The sequence below is a fragment of the Amblyomma americanum genome, chromosome 7 (genome assembly GCF_052857255.1).
Source record: "Amblyomma americanum isolate KBUSLIRL-KWMA chromosome 7, ASM5285725v1, whole genome shotgun sequence".
NCBI lineage: Eukaryota > Metazoa > Arthropoda > Arachnida > Ixodida > Ixodidae > Amblyomma > Amblyomma americanum.
In genome coordinates this window covers 112,192,518-112,207,510 of record NC_135503.1, presented here as the reverse complement: position 1 = coordinate 112,207,510, position 14,993 = coordinate 112,192,518, and the positions used below count along the sequence as shown (strand labels likewise).

The 14,993-nt window shown below is 45.5% G+C and overlaps 1 protein-coding gene across 5 annotated transcripts in view; it reads left to right on the top strand.

Moving 5' to 3' along the window:
* Positions 1-14,993, top strand: part of LOC144099483 (sodium-coupled monocarboxylate transporter 2-like) — a 162,483-nt gene that overhangs the window by 117,486 nt on the left and 30,004 nt on the right. For all 5 annotated transcript variants that reach the window (XM_077632818.1, XM_077632815.1, XM_077632817.1 and 2 more), the window contains one exon: positions 5,595-5,972. In XM_077632818.1, coding sequence (XP_077488944.1) covers positions 5,640-5,972 — 333 coding nt within the window. In that variant the 5' untranslated portion in view covers positions 5,595-5,639. The remainder of the gene's footprint in view (positions 1-5,594; positions 5,973-14,993) is intronic.

Below are 14,993 nucleotides of genomic sequence, written 5' to 3'. Positions count from 1 at the left end.
GTTACTGTTCACTATTCCCGCTGCGCACTGGTGTTTTCAGTTCATTTTCATAATAACCAGTCTCGTAGGTGTCTTTCAAGGGACAAAAAGCGAACACCAAAAACTGTATGTTTCTGGTTCTTTAATCAGGAGCTGCTGAACGAAATTGACGGCTGAGCTAGTCCAACCTATCCGGCATTGAAACAAGACATGTCAACGGAGAGCATCTGTTTACTATCCGCAGACGGGGACCTCACGTAGGGCTTAAGTATGCGCATTATGCATGCGCTTACTAATTGCGGTCACGCTCTGTTTGACCTGGAACGAGAAAGTTGCGGCCGGGGGGCACTCAGGGGCAAGGTTATGACACCTTAATAGCGATGCTTCGCAAAACGAATAGGAAATGGTTTGTTACGCAAGATCTACCTATTCAGCAGCTAACTTTTTTGTAGCTGTTTCGCTTTTCACCAACGTGCCTCGGCGAATAGCCGATGAAGTGAAGTGGTGATTCGATGATTAAAATAATTTCTCTGATTAACCTTCGGCCTTCGTGGCGATAACTGTTTTGCTATAATTGTTATTTGTTATTATTCAAAGCCAATGCCGTTGCGTGGGTAAGAAAAGGAAAAATAAAACTGGGCAAATAAACATATAGGAAGATTTCTGTTGACGAGGAAAAGCGGAGAGGTCGGCCCAAGAGATGAATCTTCGACCTCATATACTCATCAGTGTGAAAAAGGAGGAAACAGATGTATAATTGATGATGATGTGTACAGAAGTGCGAATATACACAAGCACGTCACCACCTTGTCTGACCACCGCCACGACTCTTGGCACGTGCTGCTTGAACACCGAAGTAACGCCCGAACTGCCTGCAGAATCTTCCAAGTCCTTAAGATTAAGTGCGCTTCGAAGGGCCTGGCGTCAAAGCGCGTCAGAAATGCGGCCACCACCACTCCTTCGCACGCGTGCAAAGCCAAACAACGATAATATGATCTACTGACTCAGGGCTGTGTCATAAGGCACAGTTCTCATAGTTGTCACGCGTGAAATCCACGCCACACGGATGTCTATGTTTCGGCTTCGTTTCGATGACTGTTAGCCTCCTTTATACTACGTCTATGCAGACGGTTAGCGTGGTTTGATAAATGCGAAGGAGAATTTTAAACGTCGTGTCAACATCCAGTCTTTGTAGGCGGCCGTGTCGAATGCTTTCTTGATCCCAGTGCATCGCCGTCGCACTGCGCATAAAGATAGAAATATGGTTTGGTTTGGTTTATGGGGGTTTAACGTCCCAGTGCGATTCAGACTGTGACGGACACCATAGTGGAGGCCCCCGGATAATTTAGAGCTGCTAAGGTTCTTTAACGTGCACCGACAACGCACAGTACAACGCACAGTTCGACCGCAGCGGCCGGGATCGAGCCTGCGTCTTTCGGGCCAGCAGCCGAATGCCATAACCACTGAGCCACCGCGCAGGCTGCCTAAAACTGGAATGAAGGCAGGTGGTATGCGCTGTACTAAACACAAACACTGATGGTTGGAGATAACTACGAGTGGCCTTTCCTTCGTCAGCACGCTTGTTTCCTTGCATCCCGCAGTTTACCGGGAACTTCGGGAAGAGGGTATGCTCAGGCTCAGCATATCAGTGACATTGATATCAGTGACAGTGACAGTGACATTAATATCAGTGACATTGATGCTGAGGTGCACCCAGGCGCAGAAAGCGCTCCAGTGCTTCCTTCGAATCAGATAGTACATACCTTTCATCCTTAGTGCCTTGGCGATCAGGAGTCTCCCCAGAGGTTAATTTAAATTTATTGATTTGTTTACCCACGTCGTCATGTGTGGTATTCTACAGGAGGGGTAAGTAATACTGCTTCTCTGTTCACGTCAAGATCGGCAGCAAATTTATGTCGTTTAATCGTGTAAACTGTATTGGTGAGCAGTGTCTGCAACAAGTGTAACACTTGCCGCTGTCGAGTCGACGCGGTTGGCGTTATTGACGCGTCCGTTTAGACGATCCCGATATTCCAACATCTATAGATGGAGTACACTATATACTCCGTTCTATACAACAGGTGCAACACTGTCAAATCTAGGGCTCTTGTTTTCGCTACCAGCATCCGCGACCAAAAAGTAGTGCGTTCCTTGTGGTGACCGAAACATAGCAAATGCTTTGCCTCTAGACTTACAACAGGACACATCCTCTAATAAATGCTTGGTTGCTGCTGACAACACGCTGTCGCTTACTCGTGTCATAGACCACTCGGGCACAGAACAAGCGCGTAGTAACACGCTTCATTTTTTTTTTGTCGTGCGGACTACATCCGTACCTTTCACAGCTTTGCACCTGAATTATGAAACGGAGTGTAGAGTGAGCTGCTCTAGACGAGCAGGCGGGGACTTCCTTTTTCGTATTCCAGGAATTAGCACGTGTTCAGGAGATTCGCAGTGCACGTCTGCGTTAAAGGTCGGCTGACAGTTTGTGGCGGAGTGTGCATTTACAGCTCAGCTTTGGCTTCATTTGGCCACGCTCAAGAGGGCACTCAAGGAAAGAAGGAAGAATAGAAGGGTGCATTTTATTCCTGTGGCTCATCTGCCCAAGTTACGAAAGAGAGAGAGAGACTAAGCTTTGCATGCAACACAGTTCGGTGTCGTTTTCGTAGGCCTCATCGCTGGTGAATACTCATAGAAACGGTTGGAGACCTCTGTCCGCACTGCGTCTTTAGTGGTGGGGTGGCTTTTTTACAGCACATAGATAAACTAACGCGTCTGTGCAGCGCATCTTCGTGAGAAATTGCGAAAAAAATTATTTTGTGATCCGAAAAAAAAAAACGAAGCTTTAGCTACAAAAGCTCAGCGACAGGTACAACAATAGAGAGAGTGAGACTCATTGTTCAATGTATTCCACCGATAGAGCTGTAAAGAAACAGGCAACGGGAGAGAGGCGCAGTTACAGATAATTCCTGATTAGCAGCCATAAAGCTAGGCGATCATTGGCGATGATTTCTCAAATTCAGGTATAAGGCATTCTGACGCACCCATTCTTATATGAGGCGTCAGCCTAAGATTACGACACCAAGACTGGAAGTTTGTGAGTCTTGTCACTGACAGCTGTGTGTGGATCTCACAATACAGCTGTTATAGAGACCTCGTGTGCCACGATAGATTTCCATGGGAGATTATTCCAATCTCTTGAGTGCGGCAATGTGCGGAAAACCGTAGGCAGTGCGCTTCTTGTGTAAAGGAAAAACACCCTAGCAAGTCACGTGCATCAGCGGGAGCATTCAATAGAACAGCATGCACTAATATACATCATGAAAGCAAGCACATACTAATAATGAAAATAGCTCATGATTTCTAAACATAAGAAGCATACATTCTTTCAGGCAGCGTCTATCTGGATCCATGACCTATACTTCCGCTTCTTTTTACTTTGACACCGACGAAAAGTGATTATGTTTCTTGAATGCGAACGAAGTGCTCCCATTCGAATTGCTCGAAGCTGTTACATCAGACAGGTCGTCCATCATTGTCAATCAGGATGTACATTGACACTGTTAAAAAAATTGACAGGATTTGTATGAAACCTGACGCGAAAGTTCTCAGAAAGCAGATGTGTTTACCTTCGATGGTTACTTGGATGCTTTTGCTCGACTGAGTGCTTTTAATCTAAACTAAGGCTTCCCACACGTGGCAGTATTTTTCTGGACGGCGGAGGTTGGTGGCAGAGGTTGACGGTGGGTGAGTGGCGGCCCTCTGGCTATGTGGATGTTTTGGGGAGGTTGCTGGCTGGTTAGCTACGTTGACAGCAGACTTTCCTACTGCGTCTTATTTGTATTCTATTTCGCCGTCACTTTTTCGTTCCACTGTCGCGCGGGCTTTTAGTGGGCGGAGGCCTTGTCGAAAGTAGACGTCCGTGGGTTGTTTTTGGGTGGAGGTTCTGGAGTGTCGAATTTTGGCGGGTGAAGGGACAGCCACCCTGTGGTGTGGTAGGGAGATGGCTGGTGGGTAATGTTTCTTGAGGGTTGAATAAGATTTACTCTCTGAGGCTAAAGGCGCCCCGGCGCTGGTACTTTCGCATCGTGAAGTTGGTGACATTGGTAGTTTTTTCGCGGTAAGCAGTAAAAAGAATAATAAAAAGAAATATGAAACAGAACTTAACAGAATTCAGTTCACAACACTCAGGATAGATTCACCGGAGGCGTCGATGTCGTCATTCGCTTTTCACCGAAAATATTCATAGTTGCCCCCAGGATATGCTGTCCCTTTAACGACTTTATCGCTCGTGACATCCCACACGGGGGCGACAGAACCATTATGTGTTACCATGGCTAGTTAGTAGTCTTGTTAGTAGTCCAGCCTTGTCCTGTGTGGGTTCTCCTTTTGTGCCTCGTCTTTTTTCGGCTGGTAAAAATTATTCTTCGACATGTCATACCAACTGGCCCACCATTCAGCCTTTCATGGCTAGTTCGTTACACTAAAGCTATTATGCGGAAGAAACCAATGTTGGGCATTTCTATGCATATAACTGAACCTGTATACTTGCGCCGTCAACTACTGTGTTGCTAGCTCCGAGCTATCTCTTAAGTCAGTAACATGCATTGTATGCACTGAAGACTGTTGAGAAATTGCCCATTAAGGCTGTTCATTTTGAAAAATTTAAAAGTTCTAGTCGGGGCGTGAGCCGAAGTGAGCCTTCGCAAAATAAATGAAAGCAGCTGTGGATGGGAAGTCGAGTTCAGTGACTGGCAATCTTGATACTCAGAGTCCTGCACTGCATCTTGCAGCAGGTTGCGACACGCAGTTGGTAATATATTACATACATAGACAGCAATTTCTGTAACGAATTGCCGGTTACAAACACTTCGAAAGCACTCAAAGTGTTGTTTACTATGCTGTTTTCAGTTTCAGCATCACCTGCAAAAAAGGCTGATAGATCAGGCGCTGGTCATTGCGTCTCTGCCTCACAGAGAATGCCAGCTGCCAAAGTACGCGAGATCTCAGTTCAAACTTTCCGCTAAAAAAAGTCCACACACAATTACTCGAACCAGCTTTTCACGCTTTTCCGACATGCTGGCAATTTATTTTTCGCGCAGGAGAAAACACGAAGAGAAAGTCACCTACAGCTTCGAGGAGGAAAGTAAGGGGGATGAGGGAGAATTCAAGCTGTGGCAAGCGCAAGCCGTAATTAAAGTCAGCAACACGTGGAGCCTAAACCGATTAAGACCGTCAGGTGACCGGTCATACCTCTCCCCTCACGGTCCCTCTCTTGCTCACCGATCGCGTTTCGCGGATGTCGGAAAGATTGCGCAGGTTCCTTTCTATCCCAGTCTGCCTCGCGCGCAGTAACCTCCGGAAACCTGTCGCGCAAAGGCGTGCTCAGTCGAAGAATCGCGACGACCGCGAAACTTGGACACACTCTCAGCTCGCCTTACGGCGATACAGTGCGTCGTCAACGCGAGGCACCTGGCGCTTCCAGCCAGCCGGCGATGTGTCGCCATCCAGAGGATTAGAGAGGAACAGAGCAGTCGCTTTGGCGTTGGCGCCCGGCGCGGATCCGTTTAAAGAAATCCTCACGGGAGTGTGGCGCTCTTTCGGTTTCTTCACAGGAGCCTCCAAGCTTTCCGCGCAGCCTAGCAACCAGCCCAGCGAACATGACCCGGGTCGCCGAGTACGCGGTGTTCGGCACATTGATGGCTCTGAACTTTGGGCTGGGCCTGTACTTCTCCCTACGGAGGAAGGCTCGCTCGGCGGACACCTCGGCCGAGGTGTTCCTCGGAAGCAGAGCCCTGCGCGCGTTTCCACTGGCCGCGTCGGTTGTGGCCAGTCTGATCTCTTCCACCGGTCTGGTAGGCTTCACGGGACACTTCTACGCGTACGGCTTTCACCTCATTTGGAATGGCCTCAACACCATCGCGGTGGCACCCCTCGTCGCCTGTCTGTTCCTCCCGGTGTTCTACAGCCTGCGGATAACGTCAGTGTTCGAGGTAAGGCGTTCTTCCCATCTTAGATTATATAACACGCTAATCAATCAATTTCTTGGTCTCTGTTCGCGTGAAAACTACTGCATTCGCCTGGAAACTCCTGCATTAAGAAAGTGGGAGGGTTTTCACGTAGTTAAACCGAATAGACGTGCGAAAGGACGTGTTTAGCCTGGTTGGGAAATGGTTTTGCTTTGCTGAGTCATGTCTGGCGACGATATTAGTTAGTAGTTTTAGTTGATATTAGTTAGTATTTTTAGTTCAGTTAGTAGTTTTAGTTGAATAAGCAGGCGTACAGCGTACGCCTGCTTATGTACTGGGCGAGAGTGTGTTGTACTTCACCACTGCATAGGGCGCTGATGCACAGGCCAGCGAAGCTGAACTGTTCGCGCCGCCGCGTGTTTGAAATCATTACAGTACCTAATTTGTTTATTTATTTCTTTTCGTTCATGGTGCGCCTTCAGTGATGAAATGGCTGCTGCAGCTTTGGTCGTCAAGGGGAGGTTTTCAGAATTTAGCTGGCATGTCTGTTGACAATTTTTTGATGCTTTTAGCATTTTACCACCAAAGTACTTTTATCGCTTTTAATGACAAGCACTACTTGCACACCAAAGGAATTTGCATTAGGTCATGCGTTGCACCCATTTTAAGCGAGATATTTTAGCCAGCATTGACCAGATTTTATCTTTTGTTTTTAGCCTGGACGAAGTCACAAAAGTGTACCGATACGTTGACGATTTTTTGATCAATTTGGACAAGCAGAGCCCTTCACACTACTGCGGTACTATTAATAACATTTTAGACGCTTTCAAAAAGCATGGGAAGGGACTGACGTTCCCTTGCGAGTTACCGAAGCAAAAGGCCGTTCAGTTTTTAGACACACGTGTCAAGTTTGGTGAGGAACTTGTGTGTTGGGCGTATGTTCCACGTGTACAAAAACAGCTCCTACTCTATGATTCCGCTCATTAAAAGGTAGTAAAACGCAGCATTGTAAACCACTGCCTAGAATCAGCACTGGAGAAATCGTGCGAACACGAAATGGCAAGCAGCTTTAATAGTCAGTTGGAAAGATTCGTAACGTCTGGGTACCCTCAGTCGGTCGTGACGGCGGTTGCCGAAACCCTCGTTAAAAAGAGTGAAGAAGCACACGAAGAGCCTGAAGACGAGGGAAGATGAAAGGAGCGTGCGACCGGAAGTTGTCCCCTACCCGCATAAAATTTCGGCAACCTGAAGAAGGTCGCGGGCAGGTTTGGGATGCCTCTCGTTGGGATGCCTCTGGGATACCGCTCCGGAAAAACAATCTAAGCTATGCCCTCGTATCTCCGGCAAGGAATCCGCAAAAAAAGTTTGCGGAAAAAAGCATGCCTGGCCATGCGTGCGTTGGCAAACAGGAGTGGTTTACGAGGTATCGTTGTCTTGCGGGAAAGCCTATGTAGGCCAAACAGGCAGATGCCTGAACGATCGATTCAGGGAGTACCAACTAAATTTACAGAACAGTGAGCACGTGCGCTTAGTTCCGCACTGCAGTTCTTGCAAGTGTTCGCCTCATTTTGAAAGTACTATGGTCATTTGCAGAGGTAAAGACCAGACCGCACGTGAGCTTTGGAAGCCTTCCATATAAAGAAATGGGGCAGTGATTGTATTAGCGATACGTCAATTCTGCTGCATAGTTCGGAACGTGCCCTTTTTTGTGCTGCAAGATAAGATGTATGATCAGGATGCTGTGATGGCGCGCCTTCTTTCGTTCTCTTAACGCGCATGCGCGACGCAGCCTGTATATTCCACTTTGATAGCTTGGAATAAAATCAGTTGAGTGCAGCGTCTGTGCGTGTCTCTTGGTGTCTATTCTTCTCTTGCGTGTGTTTTTTTGCGCTGCTACTATGCCTAAGAGAAAGAACCAACTCGCCCAAAAGCTCGCTTTACTGTAAAAGCAAAATGTCATGAATTTGAAAGGTCTAGCAGCACAACCTATTTATTCTTAAGGCGCAATGTTGGTGTAGTTAGAGTACAGCTTGCTGTTCATATATAACATTATATTTACCGCTTTATAGCAACGAAAACAAAATTGCTGGCTTTCAGCGCGCCAAAATTGCTTCTGACCTTTATATGTTTCACTTTTTCAAAGAAACTCCTACATGAATGAATTCATCCGTACTAATTGGGTATACCGCTTTGTTTTCATCCACTGGTTCTCATTTTTGCTTCCAGTATTCTATCAAACTCAATGCTTATTTGTGGCTGCCGTTGCAGCGTGCAAGGTCATATTTCACGATATGTTATGACAAGCCCGCAGCTCGTGTCACGCTCGAGGTGATAGCAGTGATAGAGGTGATAGAAGGACTTCAGATAAGTACTCGACAGAGGTGAAGGAGAAAAGTTCGGCCTGATGATTTGGGTACACAAACGTTGAATTCCCCGAGGACGAACATATTCTGACCCCTTATACACATACTAACCCCTCCTTTTGAGCAATTCTGTACAAAAGCATTTTTGAACTGGAAACGGTTTACGGACGCAACTTCTCCCTATATTGTAAGAGTTGACTATATCCGCAGATCTCGTCTCGGAATTCTCGCATTTTTTTTTTTGCTATTCACAATTTTGCTATCGTAAAAAACGTTCCCCAGTGGTTTTCTACATGGCGTTCTTAATTGCTCTATGCAGGCGATGGAGAAACTTGAAAAGAAAGATTTTGCTACTACTCGCGGAATAATGAACCATTATTTTCTTTATTTCCATAGCAGTACCTTATAATACTTCAATATGTAAAATCTTTGTCCCAGAACTCTAGGCATGATTTTAGCCTTATTAGTAGTAATTAGAAATATTAGCTTATTCGTTCATAATCTTTATTGCGCTTGTGGTGTGCGTCGTTTTGTTCACTTGTGTTTTGTTGCCTAAGTAGCGCATATATTCAAGCTTGCAGCCTGCACCGTTCGGAATTTTAAGACTCGAAAAATAAAACCCGGAAGATAGCCAAAAGGTTGCAAGTTCTACAGAGTTGGTGCTGCATGCAGGAATAAGCAGCGCTATGTGTTCCTCAGACCGCGCTGTTCACATCGTGATGGCTAATGATCATGTAGTCCACCAACACTTCTTAATGCTCAATGTATTTTGAACCCTTTTCCACCATATACCCAGACCTCAAGGGAAGCAATTTACTTTTTTTCCAGATTAAAGCTCGAGCAGCTACTTTTCAACAAGCATGTTCAAAACTCCGTACGAAATGTCCAAATGATTGGAAACGTCAACATTGAAATACCATGGTTTTTCAGATAAACACCCAAATAATCGTCGAACGAATTTCTGTTTCAAAGATGCACATAATGCTGGAAACAGAAAAATTCATCCCTAACTAGTGGCAAAATTTCTCCGCGTGAAAATGGCGGAAGACGTGCTGCAATGCTGATTGTTTTAAAAAGTATTAATTACTGAGTTCGACACGGCATTTGATGCCGTGCCGAACTGATCAATTTCTTTTTGATATCAGGAGTGCTAAATTCACCATAAACAAAGAAATTATTCTACTCCGAGAAAAAGCTGTCAGTTTGATCAGTACTCAGTTGTATGGAAAGCGCAAGGTGGAACAACTAGTAGCGCAAGTCCTGTAGACACCAGCGTGATTACTGAGCGAGGCACGAGACATACGAAAAAACAGTGGGCGAACAACGACGCAAAATCAATATGGTGCTCGAACAAGTGGGCAAATAACTGGCACTCTACCTCTTGAGTCGGTTTAACTTTAAAGGAATTTTGATTGTCAAGATCACTCATAGGTGATGGTGTTGAACTAGGTTGATTGTAACCGAGAGCATCGTGCTGGCTCCGTCGTTGTTGCCTGTCGTCGCCCGCCAGTAAAAGCATTCTGTGGCTTACTTATGGACGTGCCTCCCTGGGCAAATCGAGCCTTAAAATGAATGCTACAGGGCTATGCAAGTGAATACAGAGCTTTAGTGAATTCGACAAGGACACAAATGAGTGATGCCAATAGAAGATGTATTGCATCGAAAGCCGTGCTTTTTTTTAATTCACTATTACATACACGCCGTGACATAAAAAGATATATGAAATCTCTGACTGTAGTAAGGTGAGCACTATCCATTTGACTGTCGTGGAGTCATCACACGTATACCCTTGTGATAGTAACATGACTTGGTTGTAGCGTACGCGAACGGAAGGAGGTGAAACTATAAAATGATAATAGCACTTGCGAACAAGCCACGTTCCATCAACGTCAAATGGAACATGAAAGGATAGCTGAAATGCGAGCGCGAACACGCGGACACGCATTTGAATGACAGGAAATTCAAACCGGCTTCGTAGCTACTCACAAAGAGATGTTATCGTGCCTGGGAAGTGAGAACGAAATGTCCTAGAGTTAAATTTCCTTCAGCTAAGATCTCGGCGTGCTGAGCGCGGTTTAATTGTTTTACTATACGCGTTGGATTTGATGCTGATAGAAGTTGGCGTGAGTGAAAACGCGAACACCTAAGGGGAACAGGATACTTCTGCTCGCGCAAGAGCGAAAGCCTAGATTGCTACAAACTATATTCAGATCCGTCTCGTCTTCGTAGTTATGAGCATCTTGCTCAACAATTAATCGCAGCTTCAGTGACATCGGCCATTAAAGCGTGACAAACAGACCGCAAAATATTACTCCGTCTGTGGCAGGCCCTTTTAACTCGACTACATTAGGGATACAAACTGAGAGTTACTTGAACGTTTAAATATACATACCAATCCACCAATAATAACTACTCCGTCACTTTGAACTAAGGTTGGTGCGGTAATGCTACGCAGTAACCTAAACGCGCAGCGAAAAGAACGCACAGAAAGTTCTACGGAATGCGATACGCGTCGTGAGGGTAATAAAACCTCACGTTCAGGGCCAACTGCAAAAGCGACGCCGCGAGACACTGGTCGCACAGGTTTGCATCCACAGAACACGCCACTACATGCCCCGACATCTCCGGAGGGTCAAGCGCTAACGCACCATGGTTGGAGCGACTGCGTATGCACGCACACAGCAGCAGTTATTCTCAACGTTCTCAAAGTGCGCTCACGAGCTTTACCATGATAAACCCAACGAAATGCGACCAGGCGTGCAAAAGGCAACACGATGACAACACTAAGTCGATACCGCTGCCTCCCGGCACTGGAAAAGCTTTCTGCATGGAGTTTGTTTCGTGTGCTAAGTGGCCTTCCGGGTAATGCAAGACGGAGTGAGCACTATAGAGACGAGTCAATACAACATTACTAAAAAAAATAATATGCGTCCGTTTATAATTAAGAAAAATATAGATTACAATAATTTAGGCGCATGATACAAATATTCGTTTTCTTATTCTTATAATAAAGTACTTTTTTGGTAAGTTTTGGTAAGTAGTTTGGTATGTTTGGTAAGTTCTGGTAAGTAGTAAGTAGTAAATCATTTTAGGCGTCCTTTCAAACCAACTTTAAAATGATGTTGAACGCGGTATGTTTTGGAGGCGTTTTGTCCCTTCTTACGCGACCATGTACCCGACCCTTGGAAAGCGCTTTAAAAAATTAATGAATTCCTTAAACATACATGGCTTATATAACATAATGAAATGTATTACTATTTGGAGGAGTGAATTTGCAGTTTTGAACGAGAGCGGTGAATAAGATAGGACGCCTACGTGAGAAAGGCTGACACTATGTGGCGACCTCTAGTAGGCGGCTTTTATCGTGCCCATGATCACTTGGTTTCTCTGTCGCGTTAGCATGCGTGCCAAAGGGTGCTTGTGACGGCCTATTACTAATCTCTACTAAACAATTATTGGAAAACGTTTTCTCGGAACGGAATAAGTTGATGTGAGCAGGGACATGTCTGATTTGACTTCTCTTTATGTTTGCCGCCGCACGATTCTGGCGGAACACGGAACGTGTGTCCTTGACTTTTGCACTCGCTGATGGCAGAGGGTCAAGGCTTGTTTTTCGTGTGACGCCTCGGCGCCTTTCCGTGATTGGTGGTGCATGCGAATCACAGGTGTCCGTAATCAGTATAGATTGTTTATAAGTCATGCTACAGCAATATTTTCCCACATGAGAGGACATTTACAGTTGTTAAACAAACACAAAAGAAAGCGCTCAACACACACAAACATGCACCAAGCACGTGGTGCATGGCCTTCATTTGAGTAACACGCGCATTGTGACATGTGGCGACGTTGTGCGAGTGTCATGTCAGACATTTCTTGAAATACTTAGTGGACTCGCTGTTTGCATGGTTTGATATCACGGCATGAGCCAGTGGGAAATAAGAAACACTCTTGGGTACAGATCACTGACAAAATTTTATTTGCCTAGACTCTAGCCACTTTCGAGAGCTTAATTAGCCTGGAATCGATGAAATATGCCTTTCTTATTAAATATTTTATTCATTCATTCGTTCTGTGAAATTCGCCATTAAAAAGGTCTTCTGATTCCGGAACTCTAAACAGTGCGATTGAACGCAATCCAGTAACAGGCGTGTGTAAGTACTCGCACCAAGAGTACCACTCCAATGAAAATACTACGCTGCTATTGTAGCGAGAGCTACATTACGGTAGCTTTTCGAGCCTTCAGCGTGGCGGCGCGACACCCTGTGGCTGCGCCGCCACCCTGTGGTTGTGCTGCAACGCTGTCACGTGGTTGGTCACGTAGTGCGGAGCAGCTGCCGGCGGCGCGGCGCCGTGGCTGATCACGTGGTTCGTCACGTGGTTTGTCACGTGACCAAATTGCACTCAGCCAGCTGTAGCTATTGCGTCACTCCAGGTTTAGCCAGGTCTAAACCACCACCAATTTTTTTTGCATGCGTTTCCATACAAATTAGGATGGCATTGGTGGTAGGTTAGAGGATGCTTGAATCCGTGATTGTATGCAACAAAAAGGGCTACAGAAGTAGGCGCCGCGCATGTACTAAATGTGCTTTGTTTTAAACCTTTACCCTCTTTAATGTGAGAACCGCATTTTGTTATGCGCGGACATACGCAAATATTTTGTTATACATAAAAATGACCTGACTCGCACGACTTGTGATAAAACAAACATGAAAATATTGTTGGGATGAATAAAAATGGCATACAACGCTGAGGTCATCTTATTTACCGTAGAACTGTTGCAAAACTTTCCGAGGAACGCCTTGAAGGAAAGGAACGGATGAATTTTTGTTTAAATGTTCTGGGCTGTGTTAGGAAAGATCTTTGGCAAGTCGACGACTGAAATCTCCAGAAAATTACTGTGGCTGATGTGATCGGGGAAGCCAAGCGTACTTTGAAATTCTTTGCGTTGATCTAAAATGAGCTGCTTTTCACGCTCAGTTTCTAGGAAAAAATTTTTTGACGCGCTTAATATCCGTCGCCAGATTTGCCTGCCTGCATCGGAAGACTGCCGAGATTCCTGTATACTTCAAGGGATTTCCTAGAGTTGTTTCAGCCTTCCCGAGGCATTGTGGTGTTCCAAGTAACGCAGAAAGGAGTAAGATATAAATTATGTATGGGCGTCGTAGAGAAAACTGGACAGTTACTAGTCTAGCGGGCTGCGCTACTTTCACCAGCGGGGGTTAACATTAAATGTTCAAGCATGCTTGCCTTTTTACGCTTTACTAAATTTTACGTGGCTAAGGCCCGTTTCCAGTGAATGCCATTTTGCTGACCACGAAGCGAATACACAAAAAAGCTCGTGTACACCATTATGCATTTCTTGGTTCATTTTGCGGAAGTAATTTTCTACTGTTTATTGGGATGAAAAGAAATAAAACGCCTCTTCAGACCGCTTAGAGGTGGGCACACGCTGGGGACAGAGGAGAGAAATAATCTTTTCTGTAGGTTTCTTAGCCTTTTACACGTTTGTTAAGAAAAAGGAATACCACAACAGCACAAGTGTCGGATTGAGCGGTATGGTAGGAATTTGAAAGTAAATACAAAATAATGGGGGGGGGGGGGGGGAGAAAAATAAAACTTGAACTTGTATCGCACCGCTGGTGAAATGATACTAGAGCAAGAAGCAAAATGCCGTTGCGCAGCGAGCGTTATTTTTATCTTCGAAAACAAAAATCACGTGCTTCTGTCAGTCTCCCATGAGCTGTACCAATTACTTTCAAACCTTAGCATCAACATGGTCAGTGCCTTCAGTCAAAAGGGACGCTATGTCAAGAGCGGCGCAGCTGTCGCATTCAGGTACACGCGCCACATTGAAAAACAAAAGTTCAATATGAATGTTAGATAAGACTCCGCACAGGTACCTTGTTTGTGCCTGCTCTGACTGCGGGGAAAAATACTGTGCGCAATATAAGATATATTATCAGTGTTTAAATGCCCCAAAAAGAGTTACCGATCCCATAACTCGCGATTAAAATTCTAGTGCTTACACTGTTTTAACTACCGCGTGTGTAAGATAAGCTCTCAATGGCAAAAAAGCCTCTGTGCGCGCGATCCTTGCGCGCAGAAGCTTGGAAGCTCGAGTAACGCGATGGGTTGAAGCTATGCGCGCGTCACTGGTTGCAAACTTTAGAAATGGTTCCCAACATGACATCTTTCCACGAAGCTGGACGCACCTTCTGTCTGTTTTTTTCCTGCGGTTAACGATAGAGGACCAATATTTATTGGGTGTTTTCTCCAAAGCGTCAATCTCACAGTGCGTGATCTGTATCGTGACTGTGTGAGCGAGCTTGGTTATTTCACACGCACTCGTCTTGCTGGCCCAATCAATTTGAAGACGAAAACTCAAAGTGGGAGTGGAATAAGTCAAATGTTGAGGGGAATCACACTTCGAGTTGCTGATCGATTGGGTCGCGCGCTATCATCTGATAACCGTCCTGGTGAGCTTAACTGTCAGAGCAACTGCCCCGGAGAGGCAATGATCCCGGACTCGGTCCTCGGACAAGGGCCAATTTTTCAACTACCCAGTTTCTGCGAAAGCTGTATAGGCTTGTTTTGAAGCCGTATTGTGTCTCTTGGCTGGATAGGATTAGCAATACTGCCTTGTTAAGAGTCAACTCCGCTTTGGCAGATTCCTCTAAACATT